The 18,933-nt window shown below is 36.3% G+C and overlaps 1 protein-coding gene across 1 annotated transcript in view; it reads right to left on the reverse strand.

Moving 5' to 3' along the window:
* Nucleotides 1-10,413: 10,413 nt before the first annotated feature.
* LOC148865512 (O-fucosyltransferase family protein) overlaps nt 10,414-18,933 on the reverse strand; it is a 44,686-nt gene continuing 36,166 nt past the window's right edge. Inside the window, exons 6-9 of the mRNA XM_088981109.1 lie at nt 14,392-14,515; nt 14,005-14,288; nt 12,320-12,449; nt 10,414-11,327 (exon numbers count right to left, since the gene is read on the reverse strand). Of these exons, the coding sequence (XP_088837235.1) occupies nt 10,716-11,327; nt 12,320-12,449; nt 14,005-14,288; nt 14,392-14,515 (1,150 nt within the window). The 3' untranslated portion in view covers nt 10,414-10,715. The remainder of the gene's footprint in view (nt 11,328-12,319; nt 12,450-14,004; nt 14,289-14,391; nt 14,516-18,933) is intronic.

The raw sequence follows: 18,933 nt of genomic DNA on the forward strand, positions 1-18,933 counted from the left end.
CACCTAAGGACAAATGAATAAAATACAAGCTTACATAATTCAAGATAACTAAGTAGTATCTAGTCCTTAAAATACAAAACCCATCTTCCTATTGCCAGCCTTTATTCACCCCTTATCTAAGCTGAGTAAATGCATGATCCTAAGTATCAATTCCTAGGGAATGGCATAAAAAAGTCACTTTTTTTGGGCCTATTCATTCTTTTAGAATCTGGGAATGTTTAATAAATCTACATATGGTACACAGAATAGCTCTCCCTAAACTAGTAAAAGACATCTCCATTAGATTTATAATCTCTTTGATCCTATTCATCCCTTCAAAATTTGGATGTTTAGTAGATACACACATGGTGTAGTGATTAACCCTCCATTCACCAATGCCAAAAGACACCCCCATCTTCTAGTTAATGTTTTAAGAAATCAAACATCTCTCAATCTAGTTTTAGTAGATGTATGACTATAAAAATTAATTCTTAGGGAATAACATCAAAAAGTTGCTTCATCCTTTCAACATTTCGAGGTGGATAATAAATACCTGTATAATTTAGGGATAACCCTTTCTCAACTAGTATTAAAAGGCACCTTCATCCTCTCCTCCTCCTTTATCCTCAAGTCATTCTAATTGCATCTCTACTAATTTGGGTTCTAAGAGGGTTAAAACAACCTAAGGAGTGGAATTATTGCAATGATGACCATTTAACTCTTCCTTTGTTATATCAAATGGATCAAGAATTGTTTGAGTACCAAGGTTGTTGCGGGATTCCCTATGATTGGATTTGTTACAAAGATGTGATATAGAGGCTTTGTATAGAGTTGTAACTTAGGGAAATGTAATGGGTTTGGCTTTGGTACCTTTAGATCGACCTTTGTTGAAAGTAGCCTTTAGAAGTTGGGACCCTAAGTGTATGGTTTTCTATGTTGGAGATAACCAAATGCACTCTACAATAGAAGAGGTGGCTTATCTGCTCCAATGTACATTAAGGATGATATAGCATTTCCTATAGCTAAACAAGGATATAAGGAACACTTGTGTAAGTTCCTCATATTTAAAATGCCTCAATTAGTGATGATAGATGAGGCGTCTCTTTTTGTTGAGTTCTTGAGGCATAGCATTCAGACTCTTAGGCCTAACAACCTAGGCAAGGATAAGGAAGGACAAAAGAAGCTTCCTTCATGGAAATTGTGGGACAACTTCTTCCCATTAAATCATAAAAGGGTCCATGCATGGTTGGTGACAATGCTTCAACTAATCAAAGGAACTTCATCAATGACATTGGTCCAATGATTTTGGTAGAATTCCTAAGAGGATTGACCATGCTACACACCCACTAGTTATGGCCATTTTGGGGTTTTTTACAAGTTTGGAAACTATGGTTGATTCAATACTTACCTTCCTTGGTAATTATGACTAAGAAGAATATGGCACCTCGACCTTCATATCAAGTAAAGGAGATCTTACCTATAGAGCCTCAATCAACTCATTTAATAGAAAGAGAATATTATGCAAAGTTTTAATGGACAAAAGAAATTGATATCAAGTGTAAGATCAACATTTCTATACAAAAGAGTTGTAATCAACCCCAATTAGGTCCAAAACACCAACTGAGCTTGGTTTTAACAAGACTTTTATGGATCCTATCCACATGTCCCAATGAAAGTTTTGAGATAATTAGAATTTTGGAAGCTCATTCTCACTCTTTATAGCATTAAAGGGGGCATGTTTGATTTCACAAAATATTGTGGGGCTAGGGCTATGGAACAATGATCTACTAGGGATGGGAATGCAACCAAGATTTTTCTTCACCCTTAACAACACCTTCAGAAATCCCTATGCTGGTTAGACCCCCCTCGCAAGGTATTATATCAAGAAAACCTCTCTAGCTCTCCTTGGATGATCCATATGTATAAGCCGCTCTTGAACTATATCTTCAAAACAGGATAAATGAAGAGAGAGGTGAGGATAGGAAGGCAGAACGACTCAATGAGAAAAAAAAGTTAAGGGAAACAATTAAACAACAATTGGCAATGGAGTTTGAGAAAGGGAAATTGAATGATGAGATAGCCAAGTTGACAGAGAAAATAGAAGATCAATGAAAAAAGATATGTGAAGCATAAGAAAATCATTATGAGACTATCACAATAATAAAATAGGTTATCTAGGATAAACAAGGACTAGAGGATGAGGTCAAGGAAACTCAGGAAGCATTAATTCAGTTTCAAGTTCTTGATACCAAGGCATCTTTCACCTTATTACTGGGAAGACCTTGGTTGCACTCAGTTGGAGCCATGCCATCATCCCTCCACCAGTGGCTAAAATTTATTCTAGATGATGAGCTCATTGTAGATTTTAGGGATAGTTAAATAGAACTAGTGACTTAGTCTTTAGTCCACCACTTGGAAGAAGACAATTCTTTTCATATCGTGACACTTGCGACATTTCATTCATTGGTCCTCCTATTGACAACGATGCTACTATGGACGCATAACTACAAGAGGAGTAGTGTGTCTGGAAGCGTGTCGTTAACCACTTTGGAACACCAATTTTAATATTTATAAATTTTTTTCCGATTCTCAAACAATTACAAATGCAGTAAATGGTGAGAATGGGTCGTATTCATAGGGAAGTGGGGGAAAATCGTTATTTACTTAAATCCGGGAAAGAGAACACAATTGAGAGTTGCATAAACACAAAATTTAATTAATTAAACTAAAATTCATTAAAATAAAATTTGAATAGTTCTGGAAGTGAAAAGTGTAGAAAAATAAATAAATAACATAAATAAATAAATAAAAGGAATGAAATAAAAATAATGTAATCCGATCAGAGGTAGTAGTCTCTAGATCTCTCCTTTGACCCTGGAACTTCTCGAGCTAGGCCTTCCGTCTTACCTGGCCGAATTCCAAATCTTCAAAAAAGGAAATAAAAATAAAATTAATGAAAGTAAATTGCAGAAAGGAAAAAATGGAACTGGAAATGAAAGAACAAAAATAAAATCTAAGACTAATGGTTGGGATCCGAATCCAAAGGTGGCAGTAGTGGCTTAGGCGAACAGCAAGTAGGAACCCCTCTTGCTTGGGCATCCTCCTCTTCTCAAGATCAGCCTTTCATCTTACCTGGGGGCAGAATCCAACCCCTTCTCAGGAGCCCTTGGGTCATTTTTATAGAGAATGATGGACACAACTGAGTTTAGAGAGAAAGAGGGGGGGGGGCAACTGGGTTTTAGCAAAGATCTAGGCACCTTAGGGTTTCTAATGTAGGGTTAGGATGGTTATAAGGTTAATCCTAAGTCTAAGAGAAGAAGGAGAGGATGCCCAAAATTATGTATGCCTGAGATTTGGGTGCCCAAAAATGGAGGGAAAAGATTAAGGCGCCTAGGGTTGAAAGGTGGAGATCGAAAGGAGTGGGTGGCACCCTAAAGTGAATGGCTGAGATAGAAAATGAAATGGAAGGCTGAGATTTAATGACTAGGGGCTGAATGGTGAGGATTAGAAATTAGGTGGCACTATATGGTTAAAAAACTAAAAGAGGGTGCCCTAAAATGAATGGTCGAGATTAGAAGGGATGGAAGGTGGAGATTGAGCAGTTAAGGGTAGTTAGGGTTTGCTAAGGATGAAAAGAATGAGCTAGAAGGCGCCCTAGGGTTTGCTAATGAGAGGGGAGCATGATAATACAGTAGGAGAGGCGCCATTCTAGGTTTAACAGATAGGAGGCGCCCTCCTGTTCTCAGTTTTTCACAGAAAACACCCATTCTCTCAGTTGGACTTCACACCAGCTTCCCAAAAACTGCATTTTAGTAATGTAATTTCCCTAGTTTTCCATAGAAGTTGCACAGAGACCCTCAGAGGCCACAACATTGAATTTAATTGGGAAAATGGCATACGTTACTATTCTAAGGCCGAAAATACCCCTGAATTGATGCCCTTAAGACATCAAAATATTGAGTTATCACACCCCCAATTAACCATTGCTAGTCCCTTAGCAATGCAGCCTTAAAATTACACTGAGTAAAGAGATCATTTCCATTGCAAGATCATCCCTCACAAAATTAGCCAAGTACCTTGATTCCAGAATTCTTAAACTTTGTATAAATCGGTATTGGGATTAAGGGGTAAAACTGTCCTACTTTGAATATCGTAGAAACTTGGCTTAAAAATCTTATTTACCTTTCCATTTGCTGACTGTCTTGATAAGTTGAGATTCATTTTTGAAATCAGGTGGGCATTCTTCTTATCATTTTTTACAGTGGATTTCTATCACTGAACTTGATATGCACACTTATTTTTATTGTTACCTTTCCACTATTTTACACGAATCTCGACACTTGCCTTAGGTGAAGAGACCCGATTACTAAGTCTTAGGTAAGTGTCTTTAGAATGAGGAAGATACTCAGCAAAAGACTCAATTGGGACAAGAAAAGGAAGAGCAAACACCTACGAAGAGGAAGATGCACTTGTGGGTTTTTGGTTCAAATTTATGTCTCTGACACTTGCGATATATACATAACAAGTGCAGCCAAAGACACAAAGAGGAATAGGAAAAAGATCATTGTCCGGATGAAGAAGATTGAAGGGAGACTTAAACCCTAAAACCCTAGATGGCATACGGTAGGTAGCGGTGAGAACAACATCACCCCAAAATTTTGTAGGGACATGTGAGGAAAATAGAATACTTCTTGCAACTTTAACAATATGTCTATTTTTTCTTTCAGCAACTCCATTCTATTTTGGGGTCCTAATACGAGAGCTTTAATGAATAACCCCTAAATTAGTGAGATAATAGGTCAGGTTTTTCTCAAAATATTTCTTTTGCATTGTTGGATCTGAAAATTTTAATTCTGGTATCAAACTGGGTTGGGACAAATTCATGGAATTGTCTCACAAGTCTGGGAACTTCATCACGGGACTTCATAAAAAATATCCAAGTGAATCGAGAAAAGTCATCAATGAACAAGATAAAATATTTGTAGCCACCCATAGAAGGTAAGTGGTAAGGCCCCCACACATCAGAGTGCACAATATTAAAAGGAGAAAAAGATCTTTTATTACTCAAATGATAATTGCTTATACAATGCTTTGACAGTTCACAAGACTCACAATAAATACTGGACAAACTAATTCCCTTAAACAGTTCTAGGAATAAATGACTTAATGCAAAAAAAGAAAGATGACTCAAATGAAAATGACATAACATGACTCGACTGATGGACTCTGTAGATGTAGACCCAGAAAAAGCTTTTCCAAGTTGTTCATGGCATTGTTCAAGAGTATCCAATAGATATATTTCATTCACCTCATGGCCACTCCCAATCACTTTCTGAGACTCTAGATCCTGAAAAACACAGTAGGAAGGGAAGAAGGTTACACAATATTTTAATGACTTAGTTAGGCTACTTACAGATAACAAGTTTGTATTTAGTCTGGATACATGAAGAGCAGAAGGAAGAACCAAGGAGTTTGTAGCCTTGATGGTTCCCTTGCCGAAGATAGGGGCAAGAGAGCCATCAGGTAGGGTGATTTTTTCACGTCCAAGAAGTAAATCATATGAAACAAACAAAGTAGAAATGATGGTCATATGATCAGAAACACCAGAATCAATAATCCAAGGGATCCTACAATTACCTGAAATTGTTGCATGATTGGCAGAAACCCGTATACCTTAATGAGCAAATGCAGAAGAGGTTGAATTTCCTAGGAGGGTTGGAAGAAGATGTCACACCCTCTAGGTGACTGATCATCCTCCTAAACTTCTCATATTCTGTCTTCATAGCTGCTAACTACTCAATAGTCGTCATCTCTTTAGTTTGGTATCTGTCACTATCTGGACCAACAACACGTTGGCACTCCCTACCTTTATAATATCAAACTTTTTCTGAAACCGAAGTGGTAGGAGCTCAGGATGCAATTTCCAGCACTTGTCTTTAGTGTGTTTTGGCCTTTTACAGTACTCACAGATAATCTCTTTCTTCCCTGAGCTACTTGGAGTCCCTGCAACCCCCTTGGGTTTCACTCCCATATTAGCAAAGTGGTCATTTAGACCAACACCTTGGACCTAGACAAGTCTTTTGTTTTCTTCACTACTTACTAAAGCATATGTTTGAGATAGTGAGATACTATCCTTGGATAAAGTATTTTGCTTTGTAATGTTGTATTCTAGATTTAACCCTGTCAAGAACTCAAACACCCTATTTATCTCAACCAATTTTTTGTAGGCCTCAGCATTCTTAGTGGTGTCCCAGGCTACAGTTTCTATCAAATCTATTTCTTGCCATAAATACTTCAGTGTTGAGAAGTATACAACTAATGGTTTTTCCCCCCATCTCAAATTCTTCACATCACTTCTCAACTTGTAAACCCTGGCCACATTTAATTTATGGAATATGTTTCAACAACACTATCCCAATTTCCTTTACTGAATTCATCCACAAATAGTGCTGACTAATCTGTGGTTGCATTGAGTTCACAAGCCATCCAATAACAGTATAATTTTCTTGCAGCCACTTTTCATATGATCATCTTCCGGAGGAGTCTTTTTGCTTCCGGAGATAAAACCCCATTTGCCTCTACTACAAATATGAATTTTTACTGATTGTGACCAAGCCAGATAATTAGCTCCATCCAACTTGACTGTGGTCACAACCAATAGAGAGTCTACAAAGGCTCTCGAAACTTGTCCAGGATTCAGCAACATGCTTGTTTTCAAAGTCTGAGGAGTTCATCTTCTTAAATACTTTAAAAATGACTTCAAACAACTTCGAATAACAACAAATGAAGACAGAAAAAAAAAAAAACTGTGTTGTGAGCCAACCTCTATGCAGCCGCACCAATAACCTGCATCACATCCGAAAGCTGGGAGAAACATAGAAAACTCAGCCGCTCCTTGTAGACTTCACAGAACACCAATCCACTTGATTCAATCTTCAAGAAGAAGAATGAGAAGGCCTTCAGTCACTGAGCACCCAGGGCAAACTCCCTATGGGGCTCGCAATCAGATTTCTCCAGAAAATTAGGATTTTGGGCAACACACTTGAATCTGTCAAGAGGACAACAATACCAATCCCCTTCTCTCCAGAAACCACTAACAATTAGGCTGAAATAGGTTTCTTTAACTATTCATACGATTCAGTTCTCCATACACACTATGTATGGGAAAAAAGGTGAAAAAAAGGAAAAAATGAGCCTACTCTAATACCAAGAAGAAAAACAGTCTTTTGAGAAGAAAGAATTGTTTAAAAAGTTGCAAAAATTCAAAAGAAAGTAGTAGAAATCAGAGTTCAAGAGGAGTGAAGAAGAAGAAGAAGGTGGCGGCAACTTGGGTTCAGAGAGAGAGAGATTTTGGAACATAATCCCTTCTCTTACTCCCTTAATTCTATTTCATTAAGTTAAACTTTAGTAATTTATAGAGAAGCCCCTAGTTGGGCAGAAAATTAAAAAGACATAACATAAGAAAGAATAAAGTCCAGATTAAGGCCCATCACAACAAAGAACATAAAAGATAAAAAGGATAAATAGCCTATGGGCCATTCGACCCATCTTCTCTACAAACACTTTCATCTATTTAGAACTCCTTTTTACTTATATTATGTCATCACTAAATTCTCATGGTCTTTGCAGGTGTTACATCTTCATTGTTTAGCATAAGTGGTAGATATTTTCTTGTTTAGCCTACTAGGTAGAAATTGTCATTTATTTTATTTACCATTTGATATTCTCTACCATCTTGTTGAGTGCTTAATGTACATTATGTGTTAGCATAAACAATTTTGAATCCTTGCATGATTCTCCATTTTACCTAATTTGTGTGCAACCTTTCATTAGTTTAAGCCCAAAGTTATTAATTTTTTCTTGGAATATTGGTGAAGTAGATGCTGCTTCAATTGGGTGTGCCTAACACCTTCCCACACCGTACCTTAGTCATCGGACCTTAAGAATATAATTTCCATTGGGCAATGAGTCACCAAATAAACAAAAATGTTTTTCTTGAAAAATCCTTGATTATTCTAAATTCCCATTTCCCAAAAATTTAGGTGGCGACACCATATTCCACCCGTCCCCCCTCCGGGTAGGGTAGCCACAGTGTGCAATAAGTTTTGAAATTTTATAATTTTTTTTTTTAAACTAGGGGTGGAAGTTTTATAAGTAATCTTTCATTTATGTGTGAATATGTACATTCAGCCTTAATGATGGGTAATAAGGGTATTGTTGTAATTCCAATGTCTTTGTTATGGGAGATTTAACAAGGTGATCTATTTACACATTTATCAAAAATGTGGTGGGAGTTTTTTGAAACTATAGGGGAGACTTACGTAATTTAGCCTTTATTGTGAAAATAAAACTGACTGACTATAGGCGATAGAGGGGTTGACCGCAAAAAAAAAAGCATGGTAATAAATTGACAGCATGGCATCCATCTGCACATAGGAAACACCTCTCATACTTATATGTTACATTCATGCGGAGATAGTCTTAATGTGCAGTTGGATGCTTAACATGCTTTTATGGCCAAGCCAATTTAGATTTAGAGTAGGATTGCAAATGGATGAGATGGAACTCAGATTGGACTTGCACCTTATTTTCTCAAGAAAGAGAAAAAAGTATGAACTTTAGACTATGCTTCCTTCCTTAGACCTATGTCTACATACTCAAAAAAAAAAAAAAACAAAAAGCAGATCTTCAAATGATAGTTACCTCTTCTCAAAAAGGTTAGTGGTGGTTACCTTCAGAAAAGAAAAGAAAAACTCATTTAATAAAAAACATGAGAACACTGGCCTAGGGTCATTCTCTAGTAAAACTACAAAAGAAACTAGCAAGTTACCACTCCTTCAGATTAAGAGAGAACCAAGTCTTTTTACAAAATCGATACTAAAGTCTAGTATCATGATTTTTGAAAAGGGATCTCAAATACTCAATCTGATTAGTGGCTTCTCATTCCCATGGAGATTCAAGATGGACACTTGAACATAATTAAAAACCAGGAACTTGGTTACTTGTGTTGCCTAGTGATGGTGCTATGCAAATGGGTGTCCTGAGCTTGTTTAATGATGATCTGAGATCTAATTTCACAAAAAAGAAAGAAAGGTACAAAGAGAGAAAGAAAGGAAAAAAAAAAAAAAGACTAACATCTTCCCTTATAGGTAAGGGTGCATGCAATCAAGCAAAGCTGAACCAAACTTCAACATGTTTTGGCTCGGTTCGATTAAAATACTACTATCTTCATGTTCGAGTTCAAATTCAATTCGAACTATATTTTCCGGCTTGAGCTTGATTTGATTAAACTTGAGTTTGACCTGAAAGCTTGAAAATGAATATATTTTTATAATATAATATATTCTTATATTATATATAGAACATAAAAGTATATATTAATATTCTATAATATATAATATATGCATCTATTTATATATGAAAATATATGTTAATCAAGTCAGGCTCACAAGATTTCAAACCAAAACATTTTATTGATTGAGCTGAGTTAGAATAATTAATTGAGCTTACCCTGAGGTTCGAAATTGAATTGACCCAAATTGTACTTGAACCTGAACTATTCAATTAAAGCTCAATCCAATTGTAGCCCTACTTATAGGTCGGTTGCAACATGGCAAGCAATGATAGGATTAGGGAATTGATTGTAAAAATTACTGAAAGAGATAATGTCCAATCATTCACACTTGCATGTTATGCGCTGAAGATAGGATTTGTTGTTTTCACTATGGGGGCCTTCTTGTTTTTTTGATTTTGAGAGGGGAAAGTTGGTCAATGTGATTTTGGTTTCCATTGACCAAGAATTTCATGTTCTTTCTTCAGATTTATGTGTACCTAGGAAATAAAAGAACATGAGTGAATGCACTTACTTGAAAAAATGTTTCTTAGGAAAAACTTACCCAGGTAATTGCATTTAACCGGATAAATAACTTACCGAAAAGAGAAAATGACCTAAAAGACAAAGCAATAAGCTTTTTCTCATCCACTTCAGTCAAATGACCCTAAGGCTTAGTTTGAAAAGAGTATAAATACAAATATGTGAAGTACAAATAAATACAAAATAATACAAAATACAAGCTTTTGAACACTACATATTTGTATTTGTACTCCTTCCAAACTGAGCCTAAGTAATTTGATCAAATCAAATTATCTGTAGGATCGGACAGGCACTTCACATCTGCAACCTCGTAAAGATAGAGACTCAATCCAATCTGAAATGGTTATTTATTGTTCTATACTGCCTTCATCCCAATCAGATCCAACTCTGACCCGTTAATTTCTAGTTTGTAAATTTTTTAAATTGTTTCGGTTTAGGTAGCCCAAATCTTGTTTCAGGCTTGCAGCTGATACTATGATCTCTTCTTTTTGGCTCCGAAGTTGATGAGGTGTTAAAATGAGTACGGAGAAGACTTACGGAGTGCTCAGAGCTCAACCATATTTCTGAAAATGAACAAAATGCCCTTGGATCTTTCATTCTCTCTTTACACTACATTTCCTATGCTTGTGTTCAGTTTACAGAATTTCCAATGCATGAATGTCTTTTCTCTTCCCTTAAATCGGTGAAGAAAGAATGTGTACACTGTTCTATCTATCTATATTACAGGCTACAAAGCACATCCCTACACCATCTCTTTCAAGACTCTCTATCCTTGAACAATTCTCTGAATTCTGTGGTTGGCTGAGGTCGGCTCCCTGAGAAGAAGAATAACCAACAATTATGACTTCCAAACATTCTTAACTTATAGAGAAACATTGGTGATGTTCGAATTCATTTGTTCCACATTATTGGTTTCTTCACCGAATAACCGGCTGTTGAGAAGTTCCATGACATTATCTGGTGGACATTTATCAGCAGGATTCTGTGCTGACATTTGGCAAAAACACTCTGGCCATGAATTTGTGTAGAAAGACTCAGGTTGGATCCGCTTATGGGGGCCACCAAATTTTGAATTGAACATCACACGCCTGACAGCTGCTTCAAAACCGGCAGCCCGACCATTTTCTCGATCAATTAAGATTGGAGCAAGAGCTTTCCTGTCAGGTTGGATTGTGGTCCGGAAGCCAAAGTATAGGCGATGGCCCATGAGATTGTTTGCAAAATTGCTTGGGCCATCATATGTGGGCATGAAAATATTTGAGAGGAGACAAACCATATAATCAACAGCAGATCCCAACAGTCCCCGGGTGTTCTCTGCCAGTTCATCTGCAGGGCCCACCGTGCTGTGGTTCTCAAGGTGAGGGAACAGGGACCTTAAAGGTTTCATGTAACGTTCTCCACCAAAAATGTCACCTGCTGCAAGGTATATCCGGGTAGAATTGTCAAATCCCATGGCACGCAAGATGAGGCCAACCTGCAAGGAAAGCCATCACAGTCCGATTTGTTAAAGAAATATTGAAGTACTACGATTGGAACAACAGTTGATTACTGAAAATAAATATCGGGCCAAGGCATGCTTCCAACAATTGGTGACAAAATCCCTGCAGCATAAACACCGGTACCTAGAGTAGATGAACAAAACAAGTCTACTAGTCTGTTACCAAAAAAAATCTATTAGTGACATCATAGTTATTGAATCTAACGAAGAATATGGCACTGAACAGAATAGAATGGCGAAACAGGATTCATATAACTGTCCCATATAGTCAGGATTTATATATTCTAAAGTTGATATCTAAAATTTGCGAGCCATCCATGGCTTCAACCACAGTACCAAGCAAATTAGTAATTGCTTAAGCACTAATGAGATTTGTATTGGTTTCTTATGGTATGCATACATATTTTAATTCTTCTATTCAAGCATTCCCCACATGTATTCTGGTAGTTCACGCTTCACATAAACTATTAACATGTATGTTTCTCATGTTTTTAAACCTTATTTATGGTCCTTTGAGCCTTAAGTTTAGTGATGCATTTTGACGATTTATTTTTCCCTAGCATATCTGCACATATCTTAATATGTCCACTGTATCTATGTTTTCCCATAGCTTATTCTGACACTTCACTTGATATTGCCTTTTGGATAATATTTGTGATACTGGTATTTCAACTTCGGTTTAGGCACCTGAAATGTAAGACAGGTTAGAGGAAAACACATAAATAAGTACCAGAAGCATGATCCCAGTCAATAAAACTACAAGGTAAAATCCAAAATATCTGTTGTTTTATAGCACTATTGGCATGTAGCTTTAGATTTGTGATCCAAAAAAAGAAGCTTAATCAACAACAAAAAGAAATTATACAGAGTGTTTATCTTCTATTAGCAGAGTTAGCTTCAGTTTGTAGTAGCATAACAAAATTTCTTGGAAAGAGAATTTCAGGAGGATAATATGCAAGATAATTTACCTCTTCAGGAGTTAATGGGCATTTTCCAATTGCCCTTCTTTGACTATAGACAAGTTCTTTTGGTGCAAAATTGTCTTTTCTGTACTTCTTCAATATCTTCTGCTCTTCAGGGGTAAATATATCAAAGCACCTGTAATTTTTCAAATCAAATTAAGAGACCATTTGTATGTCATGATTGAAGCACTTTTTCTTAAACAAACAAATTAGTCCTCTGAATCAAGGTAAAGAACAAATGGATATAAGCTTTTATTTGTGTAAGAATTACTTAACATAGCTCAAGAACCTCTTGAGAAATGCATATGATCCAATTCAACATCAAGCATGCAGCCACATAAATTAACCTAATTTCATGAAGTATTTCTCATCAGTATCAGATACATAGAGGGGGTGACAGACTCACAAAGGCACAAACCTATAGAACCTCAGTGTTTTGATAAATCTTTAGGTACTGTAAAGATAACAACTGGAGAAGAGTAAATCCTTGCAGATACTTCAGCAAGAAGATATTTCTAAACAGATTTATGCATTCTTCAAATTCCCTATCCAACAATAGTCTTCTAAATGTAGGATACCACATCTCTTGATGATTTCTGATGTCAAAACACTCACTAACTGCAATATCTTTGGCACTAATGCTAGTCTGAAGCATAAGTCGAAAAGATCTCCTAATCAACAACATTCATCTTACTAAAATCTTCATGCATCAAAAAAGAATCTTCTCAAAAATAAATTATTGAGCTACTATTTTGATAAATAAAATTAATTATTGAACTATCCCAACCAAAAGTTTAGTAAAGCCAGCAAATGGTTGGTAGAATTTCATAATACTTTCATCATCATCATCCAAGCCTTATCCCAACTATATGGGGTCAACAACATGAATCCTGTTTCACCGTTCTTTTATGTTTAATGCCATATTCATTGTTAAATTATGGGCATTTAAATCATTTCTAACTACTCCAACCATGCCCATTTTTGGTCTACCCCTAGCCCCTCTAGCCCCTTCAACTTGCAAGAAATTACTTCTTACAGGTTCTTTCAAATGACTTCATCTCTGATCCTATCCTTTCTAGCTTTTCCACTTGTCCATCTCAGCATATGCATTTTTTCCACTCTCATTTTCCAGACATGTTTACTTGTTCTCGACAGCCCAACATTCTATTGCATACAACATAGCTGGCCTTACGATTGTTATATAAAATTTTCTTTCAATCCAAGTGGTATTCATCTATCACATAAGACTCGGGATGCACTCCTCCAATTTTCCCAAAACAAAAATCATAAGTTACTGAAATGAACTTGAAATCCCACACAAACCATGCAACCTCATATTTGTGAACCACCATTCTATACAAGGCCTCCTTTTAACAGAAACCTCCAACCAAGAGACACTTAAAGGAGCTATACTTTTGTTAACATTTACTAGCATAAGGAACCATGGATGAATCATCTTTACTTACAGTAAAATGCAACAATTTTCAATATACTAATAACCTAAAACATTTAAGACAGGAGGCCTGTTGGTAAACCAATAACAGAAAGAATGCAAACCAAACTCCTGCATTCATGTGTGAATATTTTACATGTACCACAAAAACTTCATTTTGTTTGTGCTGTTTGGATTGTATCTTATTAATAAAAAATATTAACAGAATTTAAAAAGACAAAATGAAGTTATAACATACCCAGCAAATGCAAGCATATCCATCTCAAACCGAAGATGAATTGCCATGAAGGGCCCCTTTGCTCGGAGTTTATTGACAATAGCATTACTGAATTTCATAATATTTGGCTTAAACCTGAGGGCATGGTAATTCACTCTGCATCTCAACCGCTGGTATTCAGGGTTGTCAATCTCTTCTGCCAAACGATGTGAAAAGGGAGTGAGATAAATAGCAACATGTTCCTTCATCTTCTCTAGAGCAACTGTTGTATACCAACTGATTGGTGCATCTCTAGGGGGTCGAAGCTGCAATGAGAAAAGAAAAAAAAAAAAACAGTTAAAAAACCACTTAACCTAGAACATATCTTCATTTCCATGGGCAAGACAAACTCAAATATCAACATCTAACCTGGTATGCTTTCAATTTCTTGGTCTTCCCATTTTTGTGAATTTCAGGAATGCTTTCCACAATCCGTACGTCATACTTTAGTGACTCAATGAAATGCTCAACATCATAGATACCCTGGAAACCACTGGATGTAGGTTTCTGTCAAATTTAAACTCAGAAGAACAATCATAGAGAGTATAATAGAATAATATACTTTCAGTAAACAGCCACAAGAACATCTACAGCATCATGCTTATGACATAGATTTATTGCCAAAATATATTGAGATCATTTTACTGGTAGTAAGATAACTAAGTTGTATCAAGTATCAAAAGGAAGATGTCTCTATCCTTGTCTTTCTTGACGTTAATTTTGTAAACATCAATAAGAGCATAAAGAATAAAAAAAAGTAAGAAGAAGAAGAAGAAGAAGAGAAGAACAAGATGAGAGAAGAGTAAGAAAGAAATTTAGTTTGAAGAGAATCAAAAGTGTGAAGTGTAACCTCTATTCCATACTTGTAGCAATTGTTAAATACAATAAATTTTGACAGAAAGATGACCATATAGGAGAATAATAGAATGATATATTTTCAGTAAACAGCCACAAGATTGTCTACACAGCATCATGCTTATGACATAGCTTTGTTGCTGAATAATGTGAGGTTATTTTACTGGCAGTAAGATAACTAAGTTGTATTAAGCATCGGAAGAAAGATGTCTCTATCCTTGTCTTTCTTGATTTTAACTTCGTAAACATAAGAAGAAGATGAAGATGCTAGTCATGCCCTGAGCAAAGATTAATCCAGTTTGAAGAGAGTCAAAAGTGTGAGGTGTCAGCATCTATTCCATACTTACAGCGATTGTTAAATACAATAAAATGATTAATTCACCCCTGGCTGCTCTCCCCTTATAAACTCATAAAGTCATTAGTAAATGAAATAAAAACAGAAAATTAACTACTCATTCTTCAATACTCCCCAAACTGAGCAAAGATGCTAGTCATGCCCAGATTTCTCAGAATACCATTCAGCTTTAGATTTTTCAAAATTCTTTACCAAACACATTCAGCAACTACTATTCTGTTTTCACAAATGGGAGCCAAACTTCACTAAACAAGATCCTCTCCCAAATAAAGTGGCAATCAACCTCAATATGCTCTGTCTTGTCATGCTGTACTGGGTTGATTGGTGCTATGCTTCAACTTGATTATCACAACACAGCACCAACAGATTATTAATCTATACTTATTAACTAATCCAGGAGTGATAACCATAGAACCTCAGACACCAATGGAGTATTACTCTTCCATGAAATCAGATTTCCACCCTTGAAAGTGAAGTAACTAGAATCAACCTCCTATCATCTACAGGCCCTGCTTAATCAGCATAAATATACACCTCTACCTTCATGTGACCATAACCTAAATAAAGTACTTATATCTAGATTTCATTTCAGGTAAGTGAGGACTCTCTACTGCTACGACATAAGTACTATGAGTTTGTCTAGTCTTTATTTAGTTAAATTTCAAGTTGCATAGACAGAAGTTCAATCATGAACACTTTTTATTACCGCATGCCATGCCTTATTTGAATCAAGTGGGAATCTCTAAAACCGTTTACAAAAAAGTGACGAGTTATCACCCGCCAGTTCCCCAGCCCCAACCTCCATCTTGTGTCCTTTTATTTGCAATTTTCTAGTTGATAAGATACTCTTTTGGTCTCACCTACTTCCCAGAAGATGTCACTATAATTCTTTCTAGTCTTTTTGCTATCACTTGCAGGGTTTTAAAAAAAAAAAAAAAAAAAAACTAAACCACCAAATTTGCAAGGGTTGATTTGATCATCCAACAAGATGTAATTTCTCTTCTAAGAGTCAAGTTTTCTAGACAACCTATCCAAACCAAACACATCCAGGGTTGCTTCCTAAAGGTAATCCTAGATGGCTCGTGGGCCAAGACAATATAGGGCATCCTAATTCTCAACATATCTCTCTTCTTCTATCCTATGTTAACACCTATTACCTACTAAATAGCACTTCCCCAACTTTATTCACAAATTTGAGATTCTTTGAAAGCATAAAAGTAGGAGTTAGATTCCCAACTTCCCTTTCGTCAACATCCTTATAAAAGATGATAATGTTATCTGCAAATTACAAATGAGAGACCACAATGTCATCCATCAACACCCTCATACCTCTTATTAAGCCACAATTGTCTGTTCTAAAGTAGACTAATGAATTCAGCTACTAGAATAAAGAGGAGTGGAGATAGAGGGTCACTTTGTCCAAGTCCTTTCTCAGCAAGGAAGAAACCTTTTTCTGAACCATTGACCAAAATTAAGTAATGGAAGGAGTCTGCACACCCTTTGATCCAACTCCTTCACTTTTCCCCAAACTCATTCATTTCTAACATGATTTCCAAAAAAGACCAATATACTAGGTTGTGGGCTTTCTCCAAATCCAACTTACACGCCCAGCCTTTTCTCTCCCCAATTTATTCATCTCTTGGACACACTCCAAGACACAATGGAGGTGAAGGCCTTTTTTGAGACCAAGTGAAAACACCTTAGCAATTATTTTATATATGCCACCTATCATGCTTATTGGTCTAAAATCATTTCAATGGCTGGTTTCAGGTTTTTTTTCTTTTTCTTTTTTTTTTTCTTTTTATTTTCCGAGGGGGATTAAGGTTATAAACGTGGCATTGGATCTAGAATTGATAATAAAGAGTTATCTCTTTCCTCTTTCTTATCCTAGTCAAACAACTATAGTAGCCATCTAAGATCCAAATGAAACTTAAATTTGGGACTGCCATAGGATCTGGTTAAAAGATAACTAAGAAATTTCAGAAATTGCAACTTTTTCCTTGACATTTCTCCAGTTTCTCTTTCTAAAACCTGGCTGTTCTCCTTGGACCTTGTACCAAGACTTTTAAACCCCAACTCAATAGAAAAAAAAAAAACATAAAACCACCCTTTATATAACACTAACACATAATTTCAGCCCAACATACCCCTTCAAACTCAAGTTATTATAGTTTATTACTTTCTCTCTCTAAGTCTGAAATTTCAGACATTTCAAACCAGAACCTCAATCAAACCTAACTGGCTAAATCTAAACACTTCAAATCCTTTTCCAAAACACTGTACCATCCATAATCCCCAACCAAATCCTTTCAATTTCAAAAACCAGAAAGCTATCCAGCTGAACTTTCATTTTAAATATTATATTAGAGCCTCTTAATCTATTCAGTTCTACCCCTATAGAATGCCAATATATATTACCCAGATAAATATCCGACACAATAAAGCACCCTTATACAGGTATCACTTGGAAGATTGATGTAGCAGTCCTAGGTTTAGTACGAAACCTATTCAGGAAAAAGAAAAGAAAAAGAACAGAGGAGAAGAAGAAGAGATGGAGAAGAGAAGGAATGAGAGAGAGAGATAGAGAGAGGAAATGAATAGGTTCTGCCGCCCCCTCATTGGCTTTCATTTATGACTTAATAGCAAAATGTACAATGACGAAAATACCTCTGTTGACTGTGACAGAGAAAAACAAAAACAGAAGCCTGAAACAATCACAAATAAAGATGGGGAGCATATAACTGCATATAAAAACATATAAAAAACAAGTGTCCCTATCAATGTCTCTACACTCCCCCTCAAGTTGGGAGTAGATATTGAGCATTCCCAACTTACATAAATCTATCTCCATTCTGACTTTAGTGACTGCCTTGGTGAAGAGGTCCGCAAGCTGCATATCAGAGGCAATATATGGCAAGCATACTTCTTGAGAGGCAACCCTCTCCCTGATAAAGCAATGATCCACCCCAATATGTTTTGTCTTGTCATGCTGTATTGGGTTATAGGCAATATTAATGACAGCTTGATTGCCACAATACAACATTAAATGCTTCTCATGATCAATTTCAAACTCTTCAAGTAAGGATCTCAACCAAAGTACTTCTACCACTCCATGAGCCATGGATCTGCATTCTGCTTCAGCACTTGAACGAGCAACTACAATTTGTTTCTTACTCCACCATGAAACCAAATTTCCTCCAACAAAGGCACAGTACCCGGATGTAGACCTCTTGTCATCTACATATCCAACCCAATCCGCATCAGTGTACACCTCAATCTTCATATAAACATTATGTTTGAGATATACTAGAATCCTCTCAACAACCAACAAATGGGTGGCTCTTGGAGAATGTATGTACTAACTAACAACATTGACAACATAAGAAATGTTAGGCCGAGTCAGACAAAGATACAGAAGTTTCCCTACCAGCCGTTAATACATGGTCTTGTCATCAAGAGGCTCTTATGATACAATTCAATGAGAGCATCTACAAGTTTAATCCCCAATTTTCCTGTTTCCTCCAAAAGGTCAAGGACATATTTCCTCTGAGAGATGAAAATACCATGTTTAGATCTAGCCACCTCAATTCCTAGAAAATACCGGAGATGACCTAAATCTTTCACCTCAAACTCTTTATGAAGGAATTGTTTGAGGGAATTAATCTCATCAACATCATTGCTTGTTACCACAATATCATCCA

The sequence above is a fragment of the Nelumbo lutea genome, chromosome 3, assembly GCF_056320005.1.
Source record: "Nelumbo lutea isolate HS-2025 chromosome 3, American lotus-T2T, whole genome shotgun sequence".
In the NCBI taxonomy this organism is placed as follows: domain Eukaryota; kingdom Viridiplantae; phylum Streptophyta; class Magnoliopsida; order Proteales; family Nelumbonaceae; genus Nelumbo; species Nelumbo lutea.